General features: G+C 35.4%; 1 protein-coding gene across 2 annotated transcripts in view; it reads right to left on the bottom strand.

The window, feature by feature from the left end:
• The window catches only part of lama5 (laminin, alpha 5), a 114,641-nt gene that overhangs the window by 1,321 nt on the left and 93,450 nt on the right, over positions 1-19,870 (bottom strand). For both annotated transcript variants that reach the window (XM_067372383.1, XM_067372384.1), the window contains exons 56-78: positions 18,989-19,130; positions 18,786-18,885; positions 18,587-18,700; positions 17,993-18,178; positions 17,762-17,904; positions 15,533-15,715; positions 15,226-15,362; positions 14,961-15,114; positions 12,607-12,749; positions 12,357-12,519; positions 12,131-12,259; positions 11,894-12,036; positions 11,672-11,804; positions 7,829-7,966; positions 7,620-7,747; positions 7,369-7,533; positions 7,092-7,215; positions 6,566-6,708; positions 5,110-5,299; positions 4,877-5,023; positions 2,756-2,903; positions 2,528-2,658; positions 1,589-1,682 (exon numbers count right to left, since the gene is read on the bottom strand). In XM_067372383.1, coding sequence (XP_067228484.1) covers positions 1,589-1,682; positions 2,528-2,658; positions 2,756-2,903; positions 4,877-5,023; positions 5,110-5,299; positions 6,566-6,708; positions 7,092-7,215; positions 7,369-7,533; positions 7,620-7,747; positions 7,829-7,966; positions 11,672-11,804; positions 11,894-12,036; positions 12,131-12,259; positions 12,357-12,519; positions 12,607-12,749; positions 14,961-15,114; positions 15,226-15,362; positions 15,533-15,715; positions 17,762-17,904; positions 17,993-18,178; positions 18,587-18,700; positions 18,786-18,885; positions 18,989-19,130 — 3,278 coding nt within the window. The remainder of the gene's footprint in view (positions 1-1,588; positions 1,683-2,527; positions 2,659-2,755; positions 2,904-4,876; positions 5,024-5,109; positions 5,300-6,565; positions 6,709-7,091; positions 7,216-7,368; positions 7,534-7,619; positions 7,748-7,828; positions 7,967-11,671; positions 11,805-11,893; positions 12,037-12,130; positions 12,260-12,356; positions 12,520-12,606; positions 12,750-14,960; positions 15,115-15,225; positions 15,363-15,532; positions 15,716-17,761; positions 17,905-17,992; positions 18,179-18,586; positions 18,701-18,785; positions 18,886-18,988; positions 19,131-19,870) is intronic.

Genomic DNA, 19,870 nt, shown 5'->3' with positions numbered 1-19,870 from the left:
CGGAAACCCCATTAACAAAGCAACTGCACTGGTGAAGTTTTTAAAATGCTTCAAACATATATTTTAGTCTGGACTACAACATGCCCTAATGATTATAAATGTTCTGATTATTTGTTATTGTTCAGTAAAACTTTGAGACATACGGCTTCATTCGTTAAGATGTTTATTCATTATTACCAAACTGACAATGAAAAATACTTATAAAGCATTAATTATTCTTAGTTAATGTTAATTTCTTAGTTACTGTTTAATAACATTACTAAAATCAAAAGAACTTAATTGACCTGAGATAAACCTAACAATGATCAGTTTTTTCTTAACTGAAATTAAGCAAAAAGATAAACTTTCTGTAACAAATGTAGCTGTTGCTCAATCTTAGTTAATGCATTAAATAAGGAGACCTTATTGTAAAGTGTTTCCTGTTGTTCTTTATAGCCTAATTCTTTTGCACTTTAATCTGTTTGAAAATTTAACTTTATATATTTTTGATGTATTATATTATTGTATTTAAACATTCAGAGTTATTTTTGTTATTACAAAAAGAGTTTTTAAACCTGTTATACTATGACAACACTTTTTTTTGCAACTTATTTTAATATCGTGATAATACCGTATACCGTTATAAAAGCTTCAGCAATTAATGAAAATTTGATACCACATGCCTAATCTAATCTTAAATTCAAAATGCCTTTGATTTTCAAACAAAATGAATACAAATAAATTAGATTTTTAAAAGTGTTTCAGAAAATAAAAAGAGTTTATGCCTGAAGTGTTTGTAAATATTCCCAGTTTAAGTTATATAGTGTACACATGTTTCTCCACTGACATATAGCCAGGTAAAATGCTTCTACATAAGCATATGATAATCATACACCCATTTTTACAACTTATCTAAGCATACACCTATTTTCATAATCAATTGTACAAAAGATACATTGAAGTCTAAATGGTTCATTATTTGACCCGAGAATAACAGATGTATTTTTATTTAAAACAGACTACAAGGATTAAAGGGTTAATTTACCAAAAAGTCATTGATTACTCGCCCTTATGTCGTTCACACCCGTAAGACTCATCTTCAGAACACAAATTAAGATCTTTTTGATGAAATCTGAGAGCTTTCAGTCCACGCAACTACCACTTTGACGCTTCAAAAAATTCATAAAGAGATCATAAAAATAATCCGGGACAATGAAACGTGCTGCGTAACACACGAGAATGAACCTCATTGGTTGTTGCATATCAAGAAAACATGCTTGAGCTTGAACTGATGTGAGTTCATGAATGTTTATATGTGAATAAAAGCCTACATTAAATCTGTTCAGCATAAAAAGCGATCGTGTTTCTTCAGAAAATGTAGACTAAACCGCTCAAAATTCATATGGATTAGTTTTACAATCTCTTAATGAACTTTTTTAAGTCAAAGCGTGAGTTGCGTAGCTGTCAATGAAGGGACAGAAATGGCTCAGATTTCATCAAAAATATCTTAATTTGTGTTCTGAAGATGAACAAAAGTCTTACGGGTGTGGAACTAAAAGTAATGAACACTTTAAATGAAGTGTGATTGTTTTTGAAGGGCGTGACTCACTTGTAAGAGTGTGCCATCCTCCGTCACAGAGCGACTCCTCTGGTGTGAGACTGACTGAAAACTCTCCACTGCCGCTGTTCACCAACACAGTCACCTGCACAGAACGAACGGACACTTCAAAGTGGTGTACATGGACTCGTCCCAATGACCGTTAAAGAGCATGACCAGCCCTAAACGACTTGTTTGATATTCTCTGAACTCTCGTATCAGTAGCAGCGGTTACACGGACACCGTTTGTTTAAAAGGATTGCGAACACAGTGTTTACATGAACATTAAATAAAATGATCAGGCGCATCAAACCGGAATTGATCTTTTGCATGAATATACAGAATTTCCCTCTGTTGATGCACACTGACCATCATGCTGCCATCACTTCTGTTCTTTGTTTTAAAAAGCGGGCCTAATATTTATCTATTCTTGGTCCTAAATAGGAGACGATGAGCACATGAAGCTTTGTGTCGTGCTGCTTATATTCATCAAGCAGTAAATGCCCCTTCCTGCACTCAAAACAAGGCAGCTGAGACTGCTGGGACGACGCTGTCCTGCAGCACTTCACAGACGATGAGTAGAAGGAGAATTTTAGATTGACATGAATCAACAACAACAACAGCTCGATCTTCATGTCATACATCATTACATGTGCAATGACGTAGAAATATTGTAAAGAACTTTAAAGTGTTTACATGTCCAAACGAATGGAATAGAAAAGGTTTAAACCACCTCTTACAATTCTGTCTTATGTTCTTACATGGGACTTTTTTATTCCAGCCGTGCTGCTAGTCCGATTACAATTGGATTATTAGGTCTATGTAAATGCAGCTACAGTCAAAATGAGGTCCAATTTACTTGACTTGACTCTAAATAAAACCTAAAAATAAAAGCGTAAATCTCATTTATGAAGTTTTGTCTGTGTATGTTTGAGTGCATGGCTGTGTCACCTGGCCCTGGTTCAGATAGAGACTCAGCTGTTGAGATTTCTTGGCTCCAGTGTGCAGCAGGAGCCCGGAGTCTGAAACCAAACGGACCTCCAACTGGATCTCGAGATCCCGACCCAACATCAGCGATTCGTCTAACATGCAGAGACGGAGAGGAGCAATAGATGAATTAAATCTGAAGCGTGTTTGATTGATTCATCAGGTGGACCGATGTGAAGTGAGAAGGCTCACCGATGGTCAGATATCCGCCCTGACTGGAGAAGTAAACCCCGGGCTGGAGGGGCTGCTGGTAGCAGGGTGTCACTCCCACACTGTGGGACGGGCTCTGTGGCGGCACCTCGTTCAGTTTCAGATCCCGCACACAGCCAACGAAACCAGCCTGACAGAAAGAAACAAAGAAAAGTCAACATCACAAAAGCAACTTGGTGTGAATTTCAAATCAGATCGGTACAATCTCTTTTCCTAAACCTAAAGAGTGTGTTAGTGCTGCCCACTTTTTCAGCGGTGCTGGGTCTAGAATTTTTTTTCATTCATTTCTCCCATAGGATTTACAAACAAGTCTTTGTTAAAGTGCCATGAACCAAGGCAACCAGTTACAAAATGAATCACATTGCAAACTTTGATTTTAAGCAAAAAAACAAAAAAATCAGACAAATGTATAAGGTACTTAACGGCTTTAGTGATGGAAAGATGGAGAAATATAAAACTACTCATTTAAAAATGTTGATTATGTATTTAAAAACAATATATTTTAAGTTTATGGCCAAATATACATATATATTTTAGTATTTTGAGAGAGTGACTTAATTACACCATAAATATGCATATATATTCAAATATTTAAGCATTTTGAGAGTGTAGGGAAACTTGATTATGCCGTCATGGGCAGTGTTGGGCACGTTACTTTAAAAAGTAATTAGTTATATTTACTAGTTACTTCTCACAAATAGTAACAGAGTTAGTAACGGAGTTACATCATTATAAAAGTAACTAATTATCAGGGAAAATAATTATTGCGAAAATGCTATTGTTGAAAAAATTAAAATGTCAAATAACTTGAATGCCCCCAATATTAAATATAAGTCTAAAATAAATGATGCTTGATCCGACTCGTGACTCATGATCCGCTCTTGCTCACGACTATACGTGTTGCAGCCATTAAAGAAAACGTAGTTTCATATTTATGTTTAAAAAGGCCTATTTATGTTTTAAATTCATCTGTTTGATTATGAAAAGTGAACAGCATGAGTAAGATAGGATGCATCATAAGATGCACAATATATATCGGGACTCATGGAGTGGGTCAGGCATGATTCTGACCACTTCATTAAGGTTTGTTCTGTAGAAAGCCTTTCTTTAAAGTGAATTTCGTTTTGTAAAAATTGCATCTTAATTGTAGTCAATGTTTCATCAACCAATTGCCTGGATTTAATTAATGAGAAGCAAATATATCAGACAATATAATCATGGATGCGCCGGCGCGATCACTTGCACCTGAACTGGAGCGCGACTTATAGGCTATGTGAACCGAAATGGTTATTTTAAAAACTAAGTTAAAATAATGTGGGCTGACGACAGTAAAGCTGTCTTTAATGGTTTATAAGTTATTGTTAAAAATAAATTTCCCTATGGAGAAAATGAATGTTGAGTTTTTTCTTACAGAATCCGACTGTTGTACTCAAGTGAGCTGCCCACCAAAACAGCTTTTTACGGTATCATGGGTGCACTGAATCATGGGTGATCCAAAACATAGGCAGGATTATGCTTATGCTTCTACAATATCTTGTTTTCCCAGAAGACAAGGCAGCATTAAAAATATTCTTAATGGATATCCTTAAAGGACAGTGATATCCAATCATTGTGTGTACTTATTAGAGTATTTTAGAGTACTTTTGTGTTAGCTTTGGAAGTTGCTAACATCAAATTCTTAATAAAATATTATGATTATTTAACACTAATAATAAAAAAATATTTTTATAAATATAAACTATAATGATTTAATATTAACAAAATAATACAATATTAAAATATAATATAATATAATAGTAATATATAATATAATTCTAAAATATAATATAATATAATAATCAAACTAAATATATTTATGTTCTTATTAATATAAAATAATATGATTATTATGATTGATTAAAAATAAAATAAATTAAATTAAATTAAAATATAAAATAAAATGCTGGATGGAGTCTCATTTGCTTTGCAATATTTGTGTGACCTGTTGAGCTGCTGTCCATGTAGAGCGTTTCATGACAGAAGATGCTGACTATGTAGTCAGCAGACAACAAGGCAGTTCACCGGCTCTGAACAGAGATATAGTGTCCGCAATCCAGTGTTTACCATTGCAGCGCTGTGATCTGAGGGAAGTCCACCGATGTAGAGAGGAGCACCAAACTGACCCTTCCCTCCACCCGTCACCCTCTTGTTCTGGGCGTCGATGCCGTCCACCGTCAGAGAGGCCCTGTCACCCTCCACTTTCACAAACACCTGCATGATTGCATTGTCAAAATGAGAGATTTGGTAAAAAAATCTCAGATTTATGTCTAAAAAACATGCCTCATCCACATACGAACCGTGTGCCACAGGTTGTCGTTATATTTCTTTTTGCTGCGTACGCTAGTCTTCCTCTTTCCGCCATTGACCAGCAGCATCAGATTGCCATCAAACACAGAGAGCATCATGGTTCTCTGGCCCTTCTCTCCTGCTGCGTGGAAAATCAGTCCACTCGAAGAGTTCATGCGCACACCGAGAGAGATGTGTGGCCTGCAAATGAAGTTTACAATGGCCAAGCGTTAAAAATATATGGTGCTGTTGCTTTTTGATCAATATTACTGACTTTAGTCAGTATTAGATTTAGATTCCATTCCATTCCTCATCCATTTTACAAAATGTACATTAAAATGTTGTGATAATGCAATTTAAAACTACTGACTTTATTATTAGTGTGGTTTTAATTACAAACAGTACAGAACTTTAAAGGTGCCATAGAATTGAAAATTGAATTTACCTCGGCATAGTTGAATAACAAGAGTTCAGTACATGGAAATGACATACAGTGAGTCTCAAACTCCATTGTTTCCTCCTTCTTATATAAATCTCATTTGTTTAAAAGACCTCCGAAGAACAGGCGAATCTCAACATAACACTGACTGTTACGTAACAGTCGGGATCATTAATATGTACGCCCCCAATATTTGCATATGCCAGCTCATGTTCAAGGCATTACACAAGGGCAGCCAGTATTAACGTCTGGATCTGTGCACAGCTGAATCATCAGACTAGGTAAGCAAGCAAGAACAACAGCGAAAAATGGCAGATGGAGCAATAATAACTGACATGATCCATGATATCATGATATTTTTAGTGATATTTGTAAATTGTCTTTCTAAATGTTTCATTAGCATGTTGCTAATGTACTGTTAAATGTGGTTAAAGTTACCATCGTTTCTTACTGTATTCACGGAGACAAGAGCAGTCGCTATTTTCATTATTAAACACTTGCAGTCTGTATAATTCATAAACACAACTTCATTCTTTATAAATCTCTCCAACAGTGTGTAATGTTAGCTTTAGCCACGGAGCACTATCAAACTCATTCAGAATCAAATGTAAATATCCAAATAAATACTATAGTCACATGATCCGACGCATGCATGACGAACATTTTGTGAAGATCCATTTTGAGGGTTATATTAGCTGTGTGAACTTTGTTTATGCAATGTATTAGAGTCGAGAGCTCGGGGGGCAGGGAGCGCGAGGATTTAAAGGGGCCGCAGCCTGAATCGGCGCATATTTAATGATGCCCTAAAATAGGCAGTTAAAAAAATTAATTAAAAAAAAATCTATGGGGTATTTTGAGCTGAAACTTCACAGACATATTCATGGACACCTTAGGCTTATATTACATCTTGTGAAAAAGCATTCTAGGGCACCTTTAATATCAGCCTTTTATCAGTTATCATTCATAACGTAAATAATTATAGATTTATCATCTTAATATGGTTTAAAGCAGTTTTTTGAAACACTCACGCCTTTCTAAACGCTTGAGGCAGTGAATCGAATCTCAGGTGGCTGTGGGAGGAGCCACTGAAATGGTGGGCATCGACCTCCTGGGCGGACATCTCACCCTGGCAGGACTTGAGCAACAATCCACTTCTCGAACTTCCATGAGGCTTATTTTCACAGACATACATACAGTAATATGATTATTTAATATTAATAATCATATAATAAAATAATATAAAAAAATAAATAAGCTCTTTATGCATTCTTATTCAAATATGATGATTTCATACTAGCAAAATAATATAAAAATATATATTTAAAATGAAAAAAATTGTCTTATTAAAATAAAGTGATTATTTCATTATTTACAATTAAGAAAACAATAATAAAATAAATTGTGTTTTCATTAAAATAATATGATTCAGTAATTAGCAAAATGTTAAACAATATAATATTAAAAATAAACAAAATATTTATGTGTCCTTATTAAAATAATAGGATATTTTTATATAAAATAAAATAAAATATTCTTCAGTTTTTAAAACAGTACCTTTGTATTCTTTCGTCGTGGTGAATCCAGTATCTCCAGTGGGGCTGAAGCGGAGGGGCAAGCAAATGTATATTCCTGTCCCTCTTGAGCTGATTTCAGATCTTCAACTCTTTTTACCTCAGTTCTAAGAACACAATGCAGAAATTATAACACCAGATCAAACTGTACCTTTTTTATGCAGCTTATCGGATTTAATTGATGATGATTCATTTCGCATTGCCTCTATTAATCCACTCTTAACATACTCTGCATTGCTCACTCTCTGCATCACACACACCTCTTCATGAAGAAGTTACTGAGGCAGCCGGTCAGTTTGGTGAGGCCGTTTGACTCAGGTGTGCCACCCACGTAGGTAATAGCAGGCTGCAGCGCCGCCCTGCTGGTGGCTACACTGGCAGTATTTCCTCCACTCTCAAGGACATCATCTATATAAACGCGCAACCTAAACAAAGACAGGATTGGTCTTAACCTTGTACACAATGTAACACAATGTAATTATATATCTATAAGAAACATAAAGTGGCATACCCATCTTTGTTGCTGTAAAATGCAACATAGTGACTGTTGTCATCGTTGTATGTCTTCTGAGACCTGACTCCATTTTCGCTGGTACTTACTACTACATGGCCGCTGTCTAAGACCACCTGACACACATTCTGAAGGGACAAACACATTGTATGTTTTATATACTCAAAATATGACTTGATATGTAAAACTGTGATCAGTGTAATTTGTACCCGGCCTTGATGGTAAAACATGAGTCCATTTTGCTGATCTGTTCTGAAGCCGATGCCAGCATAGAAGTCTGGAATATCCACATTCTCCATCTTTAAGCCCAGGTAACCATCACCAGTGAAATGAGCCTCACGAGTAAACTGAAACAACACACACATAAACACGTCTCAATACAGCAGAGGTCATGTGCAGTGAAAACAGTAGGGTTGGAAATCATGAAATCATCAGTTATCTCGCAATTCTGACTTTACAACCCGCAACTGTTTATATCTCTCAATTCTGACTTTACAACCCGCAACTGTTTATATCTCTCAATTCTGACTTTACAACCCGCAACTGTTTATATCTCGCAATTTTGACTTTATAACTCGCAATTGTGTTTATATCTCGCGATTCTGACTTTACAACCCGCAACTGTTTATATCTCGCAATTCTGACTTTATAACTCGTAATTGTGTTTATATCTCACAATTCTGACTTTACAACCCACAACTGTTTATATCTTGCAATTCTGAACTTATAACCCACAACTGTTTATATTTCGCAATTTTGACTTTACAACCTGCAACTGTGTTTATATCTCACGATTCTGACTTCACAACCTGCAATTGTGTTTATATCTCACGATTCTGACTTCACAACCCGCAATTGTGTTTATATATCGCAATTCTGACTTCACAATCCGCAATTGTGTTTATATCTCACGATTCTGACTTCACAACCCGCAATTGTGTTTATATCTCACGATTCTGACTTCACAACCCGCAATTGTGTTTATATCTCGCAATTCTGACTTCACAACCCGCAATTGTGTTTATATCTCGCGATTCTGACTTCACAACCCGCAATTGTGTTTATATCTCGCAATTCTGACTTCACAACCCGCAATTGTGTTTATATCTCGCAATTCTGACTTTATAACCCGCAATTGTGTTTATATCTCGCAATTCTGACTTCACAACCCGCAACTGTGTTTATATCTCGCGATTCTGACTTCACAACCCGCAATTGTGTTTATATCTCGCAATTCTGACTTCACAACCCGCAATTGTGTTTATATCTCGCAATTCTGACTTCACAACCCGCAATTGTGTTTATATCTCGCAATTCTGACTTCACAACCCGCAATTGTGTTTATATCTCGCAATTCTGACTTCACAACCCGCAACTGTGTTTATATCTCGCGATTCTGACTTCACAACCCGTAATTGTGTTTATATCTCACGATTCTGACTTCACAACCCGCAATTGTGTTTATATCTCGCAATTTTGACTTTATAACTCGCAATTGTGTTTATATCTCGCGATTCTGACTTTACAACCCGCAACTGTTTATATCTCGCAATTCTGACTTTACAACCCGCAACTGTTTATATCTCTAAATTCTGACTTTACAACCCGCAACTGTTTATATCTCGCAATTCTGACTTTACAACCCGCAACTGTTTATATCTCGCAATTGCAATTGTGTTTATATCTCACGATTCTGACTTCACAACACACAATTGTGTTTATATCTCGCAATTTTGACTTTATAACTTGCAATTGTGTTTATATCTTGCGATTCTGACTTTACAATCCGCAACTGTTTATATCTCGCAATTCTGACTTTACAACCCGCAACTGTTTATATCTCGCAATTCTGACTTTATAACTCGCAATTGTGTTTATATCTCGCGATTCTGACTTTACAAACCACAATTGTGTTTATATCTCGCAATTCTGACTTTACAACCCGCAACTGTGTTTATATCTCGCAATTCTGACTTTACAACACACAATTGTGTTTATATCTCGCAATTCTGACTTTGTAACTCGTAATTGTGTTTATATCTCGCAATTCTGACTTCACAACCCACAATTGTGTTTATATCTCACGATTCTGACTTTGTAACTCGTAATTGTGTTTATATCTCACGATTCTGACTTTGTAACTCGTAATTGTGTTTATATCTCGCAATTCTGACTTTACAACCCGCAACTGTGTTTATATCTCGCAATTCTGACTTTGTAACTCGTAATTGTGTTTATATCTCGCAATTCTGACTTCACAACCCGCAATTGTGTTTATATCTCACGATTCTGACTTTGTAACTCGTAATTGTGTTTATATCTCGCAATTCTGACTTTACAACCCGCAACTGTGTTTATATCTCGCAATTCTGACTTTACAACACACAATTGTGTTTATATCTCGCAATTCTGACTTTGTAACTCGTAATTGTGTTTATATCTCGCAATTCTGACCTTATAACCCGCAATTGTGTTTATATCTTGCAATTCTGACTTTATAACTCGCAATTGTGTTTATATCTCACAATTCTGACCTTATAACCCGCAATTGTGTTTATATCTTGCAATTCTGACTTTATAACTCGCAATTGTGTTTATATCTCACAATTCTGACCTTATAACCCGCAATTGTGTTTATATCTCGCAATTCTGACTTTGTAACTCGTAATTGTGTTTATATCTCGCAATTCTGACCTTATAACCCGCAATTGTGTTTATATCTTGCAATTCTGACTTTATAACTCGCAATTGTGTTTATATCTCACAATTCTGACCTTATAACCCGCAATTGTGTTTATATCTCACAATTCTGACCTTATAACCCGCAATTGTGTTTATATCTCACAATTCTGACCTTATAACCCGCAATTGTGTTTATATCTCACAATTCTGACCTTATAACCCGCAATTGTGTTTATATCTCGCAATTCTGACTTTACAAACCACAATTGCGTTTATAACTCGCAATTCTGACCAAAAAACGCAATTGTATTTATATTTCGCAGAAAAAGTCAGTACTGCCAGATATAAACTCACGATTACGTAATAAAGTCAGAATTGAGTAATAAAAAGTCAGAAGTATTTTTTTTATTTAATGGCGGAAACAAGCTTCTATACATTTTAGCATTTTTACAGTAATAATTTACTGAAGGTGAAGGTCTTTAACAGCAAGAAAGAAGTTCCCAAAAAATATGTGAAATAAACTCTAAAACACCTTTGTATAGGGCATAATTAGTTCAAAATTACATTATGCAAGTTTGTTTATATAGTCGTGATGTAACGGAAGTAGCGACAGATCATCATTGTGACCCCTAGTGAAAAATCTACACCAAAATGTATTTAAAATAGATTTATTTCACACTAAGTATACTACAAATCCTTAACATATTTACTGACATATTGCTTGAGACTTACTGATATAAATATAATAATTAAACATTATTTGGAGTACTTTATTGCACAATGCACATTTCTTAATATTAAGCCTAAAATGTGTTTTAATGTCACTATTAGTAAGGATAGTATGAACTCTGTATAATATCAGTCTTTAAATGCAAGATATTTAAATGTGTATCTAAAGTATACTTGCAATAGTTCAACTTTAACGCAATAAAATATACTATGTCTTTTGTTGGACCTCAGCACTATTTCTGGATAACTAAAGTGCATTAAGTACAAAATTAGTTCCAATTTAGCAGACTTTAAGTATATCATTTATTATATAAAATTACTATATAAAAAGTATAAATTTAGTATATAAAAAGTACATTCGCAGGGTATATGTATTAAGTACATGCATATGTAAATGTATTTGTAGTATACTTAGCATAAAAAAAAATATATTTCAAATACATTTTGGTAAATTCATTTTTTACTACATAAGGTATATCAGGGCTTTAAGCCCTAACCATAGCAGCATTTGTTACTTCATATGCCTGATCTTGAGTTAACTGAGCAAACACAGGTTTGTTCCCTCATTGCAGAAGAGCGCAGATATTCCATGGATACATGGATTCCCAACCCTAAAGAGGCATATATAATGAGGCTCTCACCAGCAGGTCATCTGGACATCCATGGCTGATCCCTACACTCCTCATGGTCTTAATTTGAACGAAGCTTCTCAAGGCCTTGATGACCCTCATGCAGCCCTTTATGGAGCCACGCTTATGAAACACGCTCTTTAAACTGCAATGACACGCACAGATAGTTCATTACACAGCCTGTGTCCAATGGATCTAAATATGACTTCTCAATGGAAATATCAGCATGGTCACCTCTCGGGCATCTCGTCCTCTGGCACTCCACCCAGGAAGTATCTTCCTGTGAAGTTGAGCTCTTTACTGGAAAGCGTGTACATCTTCTGACGATCTATTCTCACTTGCATTTCATTTTTTGAAAGTTGAAAGATAACATCCAACTGAAAACAAAAAAACACAGAAAACATTTTAAATGAATAAAACTTAAAGGTTTTTTTTCAGGAATAACTGGAATAAATAGAGGCTTTCACTCACAACTTTCGGCTGAGCATCGCCAATTTTTATTTGTGAGTCTTGTGGGTCGGTAAGGTTGAACAACGTTCCCTCAATGTTATAGAAGACTTTCAGAAAGCCTCCTTGCACAGCCACAGTCACATACTTATCCTGAAAAGAGACAATCGATGGAGAAAAGACAACATTAACATTGTGTCTAAAATTCACGATAATCATACAAAAGACAAAAAAGCTGTACGTGTCTCACCTCTCTTTGAAATGACATCAGAATGCCGTTTTGCGAGATGAGTTTGACATGCTGCTCAAACAAACGGTCGTCTTTCTGAGTTTCGAACAAAACCTCAACATAGCCCGAACCATCAAAATACACTCCGTCAACTACCCATGCAGGTGTATTTGCTAGCCTCCTCCTGTTTTAACACACACAGCCATTTTACAAGGAATGCACTCTTGCAAAGAGGTTAACACAGATTATAAATAAATAAAACCCCTCTGACCGTGAGCAAGGGATGTCAACTGTGGTGTTCATTTGGAAGGTTTGTTCAAAGTTATAGAGGCTGATTAGTTCTTCATTTAGACTAAGCAACTCCAGGCAGCCCTTGAAGAAGTTTGAAGATGTCACTTTCAGATCCACAGGAGGCTGTGTGCATTTGAGAGGAAGAAACAGATTTTTCAGATAATTCTTGCTAGAGATGCACCAATATTAAAATTCTGGATGGCAATGATATTTATTTTCATTTTTATTGCAGATAGACAATGTCCAATTTAAAAATTCAGCAACACTTTCTATGAGGACCATGCTTATAAAGAATTATAGCTCCATTTATACTTATTTATAAGCAAGTATTACTATTTTATAAACATATTTATAAAGATTTATTAAGACCTATACCTCATTATAAGAACAGTTATAGATACATTTATATTATTTATATAAATAATTTTAAGTCATTTTTTTTCTTTTTCAATGCTCATGCTCATAATCCATTATACACTGATTTATAAGTATTAATTAGTCTGTCGTATGGTTCCATGAATGTATTTATAAAGATGAAACCTGAATAGCTATAATTTTATTATATTATAGTTACAATGACTTTTTATTCAGATTTATTTCTGTCAAATTAGTGAATATATTGTTAATAGCTATATATTGTGTTCTTATAAATACTTATTGTAAGTAGTAATACTAATCTCTATAAATGCATCATTGATGGCTTTAGGTAAAGTGAATGTGCTCATACATTTTAAGTTGCTTCCTTGTAAATGTAACTAATAAAATAAAATAATGGGGGGGGGGGGGGGAATCATTAATACAAAAAGTTTGAAAAATGTATCTTGTTTAATGTTACATACTTGCAAAACACCGCAACAATATTTTAAAGTATAATTTCAAACTGATATAAGCATTACCATGCATATGGCTGAGGAGATAGAGATTTTAACAAATCAAAATTACCATTCATGAACTTTAATGCAAACATTATTCATTAAAGACATTAATAACTAATTGGTACAGCAAACAAATGTGTCTGGAACCATTTTATATATGATCATTTATAAATCAGTGTAATGGATTATGAGCATGCACACTGAAAAAGCAAATGCATGGCTTATAAGTAATTATAAAAGTAATATAAATCTATCTATAACTCTTCTCAAAATGCGGTATAGGTCTAAATGAGGCTTTATAAACATATTCATAGAATAGTAATACTTATAAATAAGTATAAATGGGCCTATAAATCATTATAAGCATGGTCTTCATAGAAAGTGTTAACAAAAAGTCAATATTATTTTCTCTGGTTAAATACAAAATGAAACACTAAACACTATCTTTCTTACAAGCTACAAATGAATTTAGGCATCATAATATTATAATGTCCAGTATGAAAAATGGATTTCATTTTAAGATTTGCAAGAGGAGAAGGCCCCCCTGACTGAGCCTGGTTTCTCCCAAGGTGTTTTTTCTCCATTTTTATAACCTGTTGGTCACCTGATGTCACCTCTTTGAGTTTGGGTTGCTTGCCGCTGTCGCCTTTGGCTTGCTTAGTTGATATTCAACAATGTTTTTGATCTGCCTGCATTGACAACATTGATGTAATCGTCCAGCCCAGTTCAGATCGCATACAATGTTTTCTCCAGTGCTGATATAGATAAATTAACTAAATTAATAACTATTGACTTTTACAATGGAATGAATCAATACTGAATTTACTTAAAATGGACAATGACACTATTTTCATTTGCAGCCAAAATGATTTGCCAATTATTACTGTAAAGCTGCTTTGACACAATTTGCATTGTAAAAAGCGCAATATAACTTGACTACAGATTTAACAGTGTTATTGACTGAGCCTGGTTCCTCTCAAGTTTTTTTTCTCCATTACTGTCAGCTGATGGGGTTTTGGTTCCTTGCCACTGTCACCTTTGGCTTGCTCATTTGGGGTTTAAAACAATTAATATTCAGTAATATTATCAATTTGACTGCACTGACACAAAACTTGAGCTGGATGACGACACTATTGTCTCCTGTAGAGATGCTTTACAGCTGAATTATGCAATATTAACACTATCAAGGAAAACATCTTGGAACACTACTTGCTGGAAGGACCTTGTGAAATGGATCTTTTTTCTAAGAATATATGTTTTGAAACACAACCAAAAAACATCTAAGGCACTTCTTCCAGTCCAAAAACACGAGAAAGCCTTTATTCACATCATGGCTCACACTGGAAACATTAAACCGACATTAAAGGCTCGCTAGGGAGTTTGCTTATTGGTTCGAGTCAAAAGTGGCCACTCACAAGTCTCTATATTGTATTCTGCACCATAGATAAGCATTACTCACAGTGAAAGTGCTGGGATAACCTCCGACATAAAACACAGTCTCCTCAGCTGGCAGGTTGAGCAGGCCATTTTCTCCTCCTGCCACCAGGTTTTGTTTAACTGTTTTTGAGCCCTCTGGATCTGTGGACATTGCCATCTGACCATACTGTAGAGTCCTGCACAAACACAATACACAAATACAGTAAAAGTATAAAGTAAATAATAGTGTCAGTGAAGTCTAAGCCAAACAGATATGTGTCGGTAATGATGATGTGCAAGTTTCCTACCTCTCCAGGATGAGTTTGTTGAAGTAATCACTGCTTACGTCATTATCCATTAGCCCCTGTGCTGTATCTCTTCCCACATTAAAGTACCAGCGCAGCTTTTTTCCTTCCAGCATCATTGCCATATAGTCCTTACTTGACTATGATACATATACAGCACAGACACATGTTTATATTCACACATATACAACTAAAATCATGTGTGGCTTATAAAATAATAATATAATAATACATGCAAAATATCATAAAGCGCAATTTACACAACATTTGAAAGGTACAAATCACTGTTAGGCTGAGGAAGTTGGCTTACGTTTTTGTTTCCAAGGTAGAAGACAAACTGGGGTTCGGTGGTTTCAGTTTGACGTCGTCTACGTGCGTCACGTGGCAGCTTGATGTACAGTTGTAGTGATGAATAGGCTGCCAGGTCGGCCACGTCACTGGGCCTCCTCACTTGTACTCCTGAGTTACCATTAAACTGCATTGACACGGTCACCTGTAGGAAAGAAAGTCGAGTAATTGCCTGTAGCACCACTTTTTGGAATACTGAAAATACTTTTGTATCCTGTAGAGCTGCACGATTAATCATTAAAAGATTGGGATCTCGAATCAAACACCCTCATGATCTTATTCCAGTACATGGATAAACGTTTATAGCTCAGATATAAACACTGATGTCTACAGTAGTGATCAAAATAGCATAAATCAACAACTATTCGATAAAATCGACAATAATCGATACTGAAAATCATCGACAACGATTCTCATTATTGATTAGTTGGCTCCACCCACTGTGCACAGAAGACTTCAGCCAAAATACTAAAAAAAAAAATAAAAATACAGCACTGAATAACGCATTTCTATGAACCGAAATGCATCTAAAAATAGTGGAGGAAACAGAGTGAGCTGCTGCGGGAAAGATATGAGATCAAAGCTGATCAAAACAAGATAATTATTTATTTAAAGCTTCAAGCTAATGCATTAGTGTAATGGCTTGCCCTGTCAGGCGCTTTGACAGATGCATGTGCGTCCTCAGCGCAAAACTTCATTCTACGGCTATATCCTTCTCTGTAAATGTTACAGATTCATGCGAGCATTTCTATTTTGCATAATGGCTCATCCTGACAGTCTGTGTTAAACTTCAAACTTTACCGAATGAGCGCCGGCGCGTGCACCTGCGTCAGACAGACAAATGCGTTAGAGAGGGAGACAATTAATATTCAGCGCAAAAATATTCATTTTGCTGAAATATCTGTTGTTTAAAGTTACATTTAGATTTAAAAGTCAACATGTATTTTATGATAGTAGTAAATGTAAAGGGAGAACTAATTGAAAATAAATGTAAGACGTTTCTTATAGCCCATTTACAGGATAAAGAAATGACAGTAAGAGGTGATTGTGTGCAGAGTGAACGTGTGTGTTCCTGCAAAACATTTATCTTGCCTGTTGGTTAACACTGAGTTTGTGTTTTTCTTTATTATCTTTATTACTATCTTCATTTTTAATGTAGAGTAGACATTTACACTATATTCACTATACAGTGCTAAAGTTATTAGACATCTGATACCCAATGTATGGTTTGTGCCACAGGTCAGGGCCGCATAAACTATTAGTATTGGTTATCACTAAAATCATTTTTCATATTTCTGTAATGGTTAATCCACCAGTATGTGTAAGCTCTTTAGTTACAGCAGTATTTCTAAAGTTACAATATATTTATTGTTGTTATCCATGACTTTTTGATTTTACTGTTTTACAAAAATGGCAGGAAAATGTAAAACACTTCATAGTTGTTGTTGTTTTTTGTTTTTTTCAGATGCCCAGTTACAGTCAATACGAACTGTACTGAAGTTTTTTTTTTAGAAACTTCTTAGTTGTTTCAGTTTGTTATTTTCCTAATAAATGGCAATACCATTTTTTTATTTTCAAACAAATTTTTCTCTTTCTCTCTTTATTATGTCAGGTAGTGTGATAAATGACTGTACGTTTTCATAGTATTCAGCTGGCACATTTGTTAGTGTGTTTTTTTGTCAATAAAATAAAAATAAATTAGGATTTTTATCAGATTAATCGAAAAAAATAATTGGCCAACTAATCGATTATCAAAATAAGGATTAGGTGCAGCCCTAAAATCAACTTTTGAAAGTAACGACACTTCAAAAAAAGTGGTAAAAAAAAATGTATCTGCCATTGAATCGTTTAAGAGATTTGTTCAAAAACATTGATTCATCCAGTAATTAAACAAGTTAATTATTTATGAGTGAGTCATTGAATCACTCATTAAAACAGTAATTTTCAAAGAAAATAAAAAAATAATCTGGATTAAACCTCACTCCCCTAACCTCAAGAGGCGGGCTAGAGACTAAGGTCTTCAGCTTCCTTGTTAGCACGCCCGACTCCTATGCCGGTTCGAATCCCGCTTGGATATTTTGTTCAGTTGTCTATTATTGTGATCTCTATTTTGAACAAATGTGATTCTCAATTTATCCAGAATCGTGCAGCTCTTAAAAAAAAAAAAACTGAGACTTTTGAAAAGCTGTACCTTGTTGGCAGCGTTGCGTGCCTTCTCAATGAGCTGGCGGATCCTCTGGATGCTGTCAGAGATGTTGGATGGCTGAAATGAGGTGTTCTGCAGACGATCCAACTTCTTTATGAGCTTAGGAAGAGTGTCACTCAGTGCCACCACTGCAGGAACATGGAAACACATTGGACTGTACGTGAAAGGCAGGTCAAGATCACACATGCTCTCTCACGAGCGCTCACTCACACGCACCTGATGTGTTGGCGTCATCGAGGGCTTTGTTGATATCGTCACTGGTGGCGTTGGAGTCTCCGTACAGCTTCTGCCATTCCTCCAGCTGCTTCTGAATCGGAGCCAGCGCATCGCTAACATTAGTCACTGTGTTGTTAGCCTCCTCCACTGCACTCTTAGCTGCTCTGATGTCGTTCGCTATGTCTTCTGCAACATTTCAAACACATTTCAATGACAATGTTTAGGTCATGGTTTTGATTTAATAAAGCTAAACTTGCAGACTTAAATATATACACTAGCGTTCAAAAGGTTGGTGTCAATACGATTTTCTTTTTAAAGAATTAATGCTTTTATTCAGCAAGGAGGCATTAAATTGATCAAAAGTGACATTTATTATTAAACAGTTATTTTAAATGATAATACTATTTCACAATATTACTGTTTTTATTGTATTTTTGGTCAAATAAATGCAGCCTTGTTGAGCAGAAGAGACTTCTTTCAAAAATATGAAAACATTTTACCGACCCCAACATTATGAATGGTAGTCTATTTATTTAGCTTGTTAATTGTTAGGTCACAATGGACCTGGGAAGACTAAGGACTTTGACCTCTGACCTCGGCTGACATTGAGGCCATCCTGAATGTTCTTTAGGTCTTGAAGCATCTTTTCTTTCTTCTTTTCAGCATCCTGCAAACTTTTCCGCATGGAGTCCAGGCGCTGATTTAAACCTGACAAAGATATAGTAGAGGCCAACATTAGACAAGAGGTTCACAACAACACAGATGTACCTTGAGAAAAGTTTGATGTTCTTACTTTGACTTCTGTTATTCAGTTTCTCTGCTTCCTTCACAAGCTCAATACTCTGATTCTTCAGTTCAACAGCTTGTAGGGGAAGATCTTTGTCCTTTATGCTCTAGATCATATAAAAAAGGAATGAACTGTTAGTGTATGCATTCATGTTTAAAGACGCATTAATAAAGGAGCATTGATGTGCGTGGATGTGTGGTTGACTGTACCTCCAGAGCCTCAGTAGAAGCTTCATTGGCTTTCTTAGCAGCAGCCTCAGCTTCCAGCATACTGTTTATAATGTTAGTGTACGCGCGAGACGCGTTCAGAGCACGCTGTATGAAGCCATCTTGATTGGTGCCAGATATCAGACTGCAAATCAACAAACACAGGGCAATGTTAAAACACATGCAACATATTAGAAGAGATCACATTAGAGAATACAAGTGTGTGCACTATATATGTCCAAGCAGACATATCGACAAATACCAAAGACTTTAGATATAGAAAGATGGTGCACTCATATTTCTATCAATGAGAGAAAGTGCAACGCGCAATATGGTGGAAAAAGTCCCGCCATTAAAAAGAAATAGAGCCAATTGCCAAATGGTAACGTTAGAAGCTCCAGTTGCAATAGAATCAGTGTTCAGAGATGCGCTTAGGACTGCAAAATGCCATTTTGGTCATGATTTGAGCGTTTAGAAAAAACTAAATTCATAAGACAGTTGTCATTGGTGAAAATTAAATTTAATCATATGCTTGGTAAACAGCTTTGGAGAATTTGATGTTCCCCATTCAAAGAGAAAAGTGACTGTACTTGCAGACTGAAATAGCCATTTTTTTAAAGATGGCCGCCGAGCGAAATGATTTGCCTTTGAGGGACTTTGAGATTATTGCATCAGCCTTTGACAGTTTCTCTTGGTTTCCTCAGGTCTGTCTCAAAATGTACCTGTCAACTGATGATGAATGCTTTCTTATTTCAATTTTGTTATTGAGTAGCACTGTGTTAAAGTTTTAGTAAATGCACTGCATAATTTTATTTCAGTTTATGTCCTTTAATGCATTTATTTTTTAATTAATCATGGTTATTTTTATCTTACTTTAATTATTTT

Source organism: Chanodichthys erythropterus, chromosome 20 (genome assembly GCF_024489055.1).
Source record: "Chanodichthys erythropterus isolate Z2021 chromosome 20, ASM2448905v1, whole genome shotgun sequence".
Classification (NCBI taxonomy): domain Eukaryota; kingdom Metazoa; phylum Chordata; class Actinopteri; order Cypriniformes; family Xenocyprididae; genus Chanodichthys; species Chanodichthys erythropterus.
The sequence above is the reverse complement of the archived record's forward strand: the minus strand, read 5'-3'. Positions and strand labels throughout refer to the sequence as shown.